This window comes from Colobus angolensis, unplaced genomic scaffold (assembly GCF_000951035.1).
Source record: "Colobus angolensis palliatus isolate OR3802 unplaced genomic scaffold, Cang.pa_1.0 Scaffold162, whole genome shotgun sequence".
Classification (NCBI taxonomy): domain Eukaryota; kingdom Metazoa; phylum Chordata; class Mammalia; order Primates; family Cercopithecidae; genus Colobus; species Colobus angolensis.
The window spans coordinates 5,622,465-5,630,296 of NW_012114733.1; the positions used below are offsets into that span (position 1 = coordinate 5,622,465).

The 7,832-nt window shown below is 43.8% G+C and overlaps 1 protein-coding gene across 4 annotated transcripts in view; it reads right to left on the bottom strand.

Moving 5' to 3' along the window:
- The window catches only part of RCL1 (RNA terminal phosphate cyclase-like 1), a 64,252-nt gene extending 56,420 nt beyond the window's left edge, over positions 1-7,832 (bottom strand). The window contains exon 1 of one of the 4 annotated variants that reach the window (XM_011937333.1): positions 7,473-7,832. In XM_011937333.1, the coding sequence (XP_011792723.1) occupies positions 7,473-7,608 (136 nt within the window). In that variant the 5' untranslated portion in view covers positions 7,609-7,832. The remainder of the gene's footprint in view (positions 1-7,472) is intronic. The other 3 variants (XM_011937332.1, XM_011937335.1, XM_011937334.1) reach the window with 3 other exon arrangements.

The window sequence follows — 7,832 nt, forward strand, 5'->3', positions numbered from 1 at the left end:
AGAGTAAGATTCCATCTCAAAAAAAAAAAAAAAAAGTACATCCACACTGGAAAACAGGGCAGCAATATCTTAAAAAACTAAACATGCAACTAGGATACAACCCTGCAAGAGCACTCCTGGGCATTTATTCCAGAGAAAGGAAGACTATGTTCACATAAAAAAATTTAAAAACCTGGCAAGGCATGGTGGTGCACACCTATAATCCCAGCACTTTGGGAGGCTGAGATGGGTGGATCACCTGAGGTCAGGAGTTCAAGATCAGTCTGACCAACATGCCAAAACCCCATCTCTACTAAAAATACAAAAATTAGCTGGACATGGTGGTGGGTGCTTGTAATCCTAGCTACTCGGGAGGCTGAGGCAGGAGAATCGCCTGAACCCGGGAGGGGGAGGGTGCAGTGAACCAAGATCGCGCCCCTGCACTCCAGCCTGGGCAACAGAGCTAGACACCATTAAATAATAATAATAATAATAAAAAGAAAAAAAACCCTTTGCACGAATTTTTATAGCAGCCTTATTCGACATAGCCAAAAACTGGAAACGACCTAGATGTTTTTCAACAGGTAAGTAAAAAGACTTGCTATATTTTCATACCATGAAATACTACTCAGCAACAAAAGGGAACAAACTTGATAAAAACATCTTAGATAATCTCCAGAAAATCATGCTGACTATAAAAAAGTCAATCCTTATAGTGACTCTAGATAACCTCAGGCTAATCACACACCCCCACGTGGCAGCAACAACCCATTTGAACATCTGCCATATCAACTTTTGATCATAGTCACCATGCCTACCATGGTGACCATGGGTGACAGGGAATCAGAGTTTGATTCTGGAGTGAGAGCCTGAGAAATGGCTACCACATCCAAGGAAGGCAGCAAGCATGCAAACTGCCCACTCCCAACCCAGGGAGATAGTGACAAAAAATAAAAATACAGGACTCATTCAAGGCCCTTCAAGTTTTTTTTTTCTTTTTAAAAAAAGTTTAAATTTATAATATAAAATTTAAGAAAAAAGAAAAAACCAATCCAAAGGTTACATACTATATGATTCCATTTATGGAGCAGTCTTCAAATGACAAAATTACAGAAATTAAAGAACAGATTAGAGACTGACAAGGGTTAAGGAAGAAGTGGTGGAAGGAGGAAACTGGGTGTGGCTACAAAAGAGCAACAAACATGAAGAATCCCTGGAGTGATAGAAATGTTCTGTATCTCACTGTATCAATGTCAATATCCTAGTTCTAACATTGTACTATAATTTTTCCATATATCACCATTGGGGGAAACTGGATAAAGTACAGTCAGGATCTTTCTGCATTATTTATTATAACAGCATGTGAATCTACAATTATCTCAAAATAAAAAGTTTGGTTTTTTAAAAAAGATGGTAGATAGTTCCATCTGAAGTAGCTCTTATGGCCAGGCACTGTGGCTCATGCCTGTAATCTCAGCACTTTGGGACAGGGAGGCAGATGGATCACTGGACGCCAATAGTTTGAGATCAGTCTGATCAACATAGTGAGACCCCCATCTCTAAGAAAAAGAAAAAGAAAAAAAGAGAAAGAGAAAGAGAGGGAGGAAGGGAGAAAAAGAGGAAGGAGAGGAAGGGGAGGGAGGGAGGGACAGATGGGGAAAGGGAGAGAGAGGGGGAGTAGGGGAAGAGGGAAGAAGAGAGGGAGGGAGGGAGGGGGAGAGAGAAAGAAAAGAAAAGGCATTATTATATAACAGCTTCCAAACAACACTGTATCTGAAAATTGATCATTAGGATTCTTGGCATTTGTCTTTCAAAAAAAAAAAAAGAAGTCTTATTTTGGGCAGCCAAAAATCATCTCCTGGAAGCACACTTTGTCATAAGAGGCACAAAAGGGTACGTTCCTTATTAACAGGACATATTCAATCTACAGTTAGTAGCACAGTTATCTGCCACACCCCAAAACCAGTTGTCCATCAAGAATTCTGGGTCCCAAACTAGGCTGAAATAAAATATAGGCACATCCTCCTTTTAAAAGATCCAATTTGGGAACAGACAGATTTATCCCCAGAACAATGCATTGGTTTACCAAAACATGTTTGACCTTTCAAAGGACCTCTTTGTGGCATGCTTCCTTAACACATTTTAAAGGACCCTTTTGATTAAAACTCCACTTAGCTCTTCTTTTTCAGAATCTTATCTGCTTAAGCCATATGGAGCACTCCCCCATGGGACCAAGTAACTCCTCTGTTTCACAGGGGAAGGCATTAAGGCTCAGTTCCGTGACCTGCTCAGGATCCTGGGTAGTAGCAGTGCTGTCTCCTAACTCCTATACCACTGCTCTTGTTCAAGTCCATTATTTCTGCTATTTCAACTTTAAACAATTATTCTGGTGGGATTCTCTTCCATTTAGACCTCACACTATACAGAGACTGTTAAACTGAACCCTGCAAGACACAGCCCTCATGAAATCCAGAGATAGAGACACTTTGGAGAGCTGCTTTATAATACTGATGAGGAACACCCAGGTCCATCACGCTGTGAAATGAGAGAGAACAGGCCCTTCAGGCAGGAGCTGGCCACATTCTCTTTCCAGCTCTGTCCCTCAGTACACATTCGCCTTTACAAACTATCTTACCTAACTACGTGTTGGCTTTTTTACCTTGAGTAAAACAGCAGCAACAAGAAAAAAATATTTACTTCCTCTTCAATGAAAGGAAGAGTACAATGAGATAAACGTAATTGTTCATGTTCCTCAAAACTGAAGCATAAATTATACATGTGGCTGGACAATTATAACCACCATCCCGGGACCATCCTTCTTTGGGGTTCAGATTCTTTTCAGTATTTACAACCCCTTTGCAATGGAAGGGCACAGTTTTAAGAGATTCACTGATTTGCCTGAAGTCAGAGTTTGACCTGTGTCTCATTTGTTTCTAAATCCTTGTGCGGTCTTCTTCGTGTCACATGCTGCTATTCCTAATCACTAGGGATACATGGAAAAGAAAAGGCTTAATAACTAATGTCAAGTAGGCCAGGGTTTTCCTACATCAGCGCTACTGACATTTTGAATGCAATAATTCTTTGTTGTAGGGGGCTGTCCTGTAGGATATTTAGCAGCATCCTTGGATTCTGACCACTAGAGGCCAGTCGCATTCCCCTCTGCCAAGCTGTGACAACCAAAAATGTCTCCAAATGCTCCCAGATGTCCCCTACTGAACAAAAGTGCCCCTGGTTGAAAACTACTGTGCTTTACATATAACATACAAATACATGGAAACAACCACCTAAGAAGAGAACTTTACAGAAGGCATAATTCTCTTCAAATATCTGAAAAATTTCCATATAGAAGCAGGAATGGATTTGGCATGCCAGGGAGCAGACCTATACCCAGTGGGTTCAAGTGGGTTCAAGTTAATAATAAAATCAGCTAACATTTATTCTTCCTATGTGCCAGGCACTGTTCTGTACACTTTGAAGTATTAATTCATTTAGTCCTCACAATAACCTTGTAAGGTCAGTAGTACTGGCTCCACTTTACAGGTGAAAAAGCTGAGGCTCAGAAGAGAATAGTTAAAAGAATTTGCTCAAGGACCAAGAGCTAATAGCAAAAGGCAGAACTCGTACTCAAACCAAGGTCCAATACTGAGCCCAAGCTCTTAATTGCCAAGTATTATGACCATGACAAATTAAGGATTTTACCTCAGTAAAATAAAGAAAATAAAGAACTTTTTGACTTAAAAACTGTTTCTTTCATATGGAGATTTCTTAAAGAACTAAAAATAGAACTACCATATGACCCAGCAATTCCACTACTGGGTATCTACCCAGAGGAAAAGACATCATTATACAAAGAAGACACCTGTACTTGTATGTTTATTGCAGCACTATTCACAATACCAAAGTGATGGAACTAACCTAAGTGTCCACCAATGGTTGTCTGGATAAAGAAAATGTGGTATATATACACTACGGAATACTACACAGCCATAAAAAAAGAATGAAATCAGGCTGGGCACGGTGATTCATGCCTGTAATCCCAGCACTTTGGGAGGCTGAGGCAGGTGGACTGCTTGAGTCCAGGAGTTCAAGACCAGCCTGGGCAACATAAACAAGACCCCATCTCTACAAAAAAACATTTTAAAAATCAACCAGATGCTATGGTACACATCTGTAGTCCCAGCTACTCAGGAAGTTAAGGTCAGAGGATCACCTGAGCCCAAGAGGTTGAGGCTACAGTGAGCCATGATCACACCACTGCACTCATGACAGAGTGAGACCTTGTCTCAAAAAAAAGAAAAAAGAATGAAATAATGTCTTTTGCAGCAACACGGAGTTAGAGGCCATTATCTCAAGAGAACTAATTCAGAAACAGAAAATCAAATACTGCATGTTCTTACTTATAAATGGGAGGTGAACGATGGATACACATGGACATAAACATGGAAATAACAAACAGTGGGGACTCAAAAAGGAGGAAGATTGAGGGAGGTTGAAAAATTACCTATTGGGTACAATGTTCACTATTTGGATAATGGGTACACTAGAAGCCCAATCCCCACCAGCTGGCAATATATCCATGTAACAAACATGCACATGTACCCCCGATTCTAAAATAAAATTTCTTTAAAAAAAAAAAACTGTTTATTTTGCAAACAATTATTTCCACAGCCACCATCTCAATCCTACCTGTCCAGATCAGATCCAGAAAACCTGTCTTCCTTTGTAACTTTCAGGGAAGTCTCTGCTCTGAACTCCACTGAGCCCCTGTACAATACTCAATCCTTCCTATTTCAAGTTACTCAAACTTAGTAACATCCTACTTAGATGACAAGCTTCATGAGAGCAGGGGCAAGCAGCTTCTCACATATATTACACGCTCCCATACAAAGCCTTGCACATACTGGGGCTCAATAAACACTTTCTAAATAAATGCTCCTGAGGCCGAAAGCCTCCCATACCACCCCTACCCTCCAAAGCCCACACCATGAGGGATGCTTAAGCAAGCACCTTTAAGAGATGTGATTCTTGCATTAGAGCTAAAGATTTTATTGGATATGCTCTGAGTTTTTTCCAACTCTAAGAATCTGAGTCAGGAAAAGGCAGAAAGGGACAGATGAGAGGCAACACAGCCTTTCGGCTATATCTTCAATCAAGCTACCAAGGACTCCCTTGACTATGACCAGAAATCACGTGTCAGGGACTACAGCTATTTATGTGTGTACGCATATGTATATACACTTACATGTACACATAGACATATATACATAAACATGTATATCTGCAAATGCATATCTGTCAGTTCCCTCTGTAAGAAATTAAGCAGACAGGCCAGGTGCAGTGGCTTACACCTGTAATCCTAGCACTTTGGGAGGCCAAGGCAGGTGGATCACCTGAGGTCAGCAGTTTGATACCAGCCTGGCCAACATGGTGAAACTTCATCTCTACTAAAAATATTCTACTAAAAATTAGCTGGGCATGGTGGCAGGCACCTGTAATCCCAGCTACGCAGGAGGCTGAGACAGGAGAATTGCTTGAACCCAGGAGGTGGAGGTTCCAGTGAGCTGAGATCGCACCACTGCACTCCAACCTAGGAGACGGAGTAAGACTGTCTCAAAAGAAAGAAAGAAAGAAATTAAGCAGACAAACATCTACAAAGTTTCTGAAGCCCTGAAGCCAGCACAAGGATGTACAAATAATTAGGAGTCTCTTTCTTCCCTTGGTATATGAACGAGATAAGGCAAATAATGCTCTAAAGTAACAGTCCCCGTAAAATACCAGCACACCTGCCAACCAGTTCTACCTCCCTCAGGTATCAGCGTCTGACACCCTTTCAAGAAAGTACCAAGTGGCCAAGCCCTGTTCCTGGAAGAAATGAGAGCTCATATGTGTGAGATGCTTTGAAGAGATGCTCACATACAATGGAGGAGGAGAAGGAGAAGCATACTTTGGAACATTAAATATTAAATTGGAGGCCACCTGTCAAGAGAAAAACTCTAAATAGAATTAGATTTATTTTAGAGAGCCCAGATTTCCAGGCTATACTTCCATTTCCCTTAAAAAAAAAACAAAAAAAAACAAAAAAAAAGTTATGCCTAGTATTTATACAAAGTAGAAGCCCATCTTCTTACCACATCCAGCTAGTGGCAAGTTCACTGAGCTAACCTGAAGGTAAAGTGGATAGAGAGCTGGCTGAGAATGCCACAGAGCAATCAAGCAAACACTTTGCCCAAGGGCCAAACTAAGTGGAACAGTTGTTGACGGAAAAGTCGTGCCATAAACCATTTGTGGTCTCTCCTTAACTTTCTCAATGTTTTTGAGCAGTAGAGAGAGGACAGGAACCACCAACACAAGTTTTTCCTACTATCACTAGGGTTTTTACCACTGTACCTGGGATATTCTGGTTCTTTCCTTCCTAACCTTCTATCTCCAACAGCATGGCATCTTCGCCCTTCATGTGCAACCAATCACCACCCAATAGAGGCAGAGATCTAACTATCCAAAAAATGCATTTAGACAGATAAAACAAGAGCCAGTGCAAAATGAAACACATCAGCACCACCCAGGAAGCTTCCAGGACCAACCACAAACACTCTCTTTCAATTTACAGACAGGTTTTTCCTTTTTCACCTGACTACTGACTCGCCCAACTTGGGATAACCACCAGTCAGAAGCTTTTAAATGCATGTATCTCATTCCAGGGGGCCAGGTGTAAACCAAGGCCAGGTGAAAACCGGCGCCATTTAATGAGATGTGGGTTTAAATGGGCCTCTTTTTTTTAACCTACCATTGTAGAGCAAGAAGTGAGCCTGGAAGCCTGTAGTTTAGCGCTTGTCACCAACCTTTTTTCTAAAGTCAAGGCAATTAGGCCCATGACTGTTAAAAATCTATCTCAAAGCTCTTGTCCTGCTCACATCAATCACAGTCACGGCTGAAAATAAACAGAATTTTAAAAATTTCTTTATCCACACCCAAGGACAAGTGTGAGGGCAGCCGAGAAATCATGGCGACAGGAACAGCCGGTGTCCAAGGGGGCAGCTGCTTCTGAGACCTGCTTTGAGACAGGGCAGAGAAACAACCCGAGGTACTTTTCTCTCCCAATGTCTCTCCCTCGGCTCATTCACCATATTTTGGTCCAACAAACTGTTTTTCTCCTTTGAGAGGTTTATGGCGAGGGCAAGAGGGACTGAAGGGAAGCGAGGGGGCGACGCCAGGGATTTGTTGCTACACGTAAAGCTGGAAAACGTGCAGCTGTTTACTACCAGCGCCCCGTAGACGTGGAGCGCAGCGTGCAGCTGAGCGCTCTCCTCGGGCGCCGACCCCGCCTCCCCCACCGTTCGTGCGCCTTCAGCTTTAGAGGCGACGCGCCACCTGCCCTCCCCGACGCGCTCGCAGGACGCCGAGCCCCCAGCCAACGCCGCGCGGGCCCCCAGGGCATCAGCGCGGTCTCCCCTCAGCCCCCGCGCCCACGCCGCGAGCCGCTCACACCAAGTTACCTCGGAGGCCCGGGTTGTCGTCTCTGGCCCGAATCTTTCGGATTTTGACGGGGCGCCCGCTCAGGGTAGACAGGACCAGACGTTGGCGCAAGAAGTTGCACCCCGCGTAGCTGAGGGAGTTCGCCTGAGTCGCCATGTGCGCGCCCTCCGCAGAGACGTGAGCAGCCCGCGTGCGGCGACTTCGGACAGACGCGGGACCCGTGACCCCGGCCGTGGTGGTGGCGGCGACACCGACGGCGGCGTCTGGGGCTGCCTCCCGCAGCCCCGACGCGTCCACGTGGTTTGGAACAGGAAGACGGAGAGACTAGACACCGGGTCAGAGGGGAGCGGGGCGGAGCCAGTGGCCACCTCCCCGCCTCC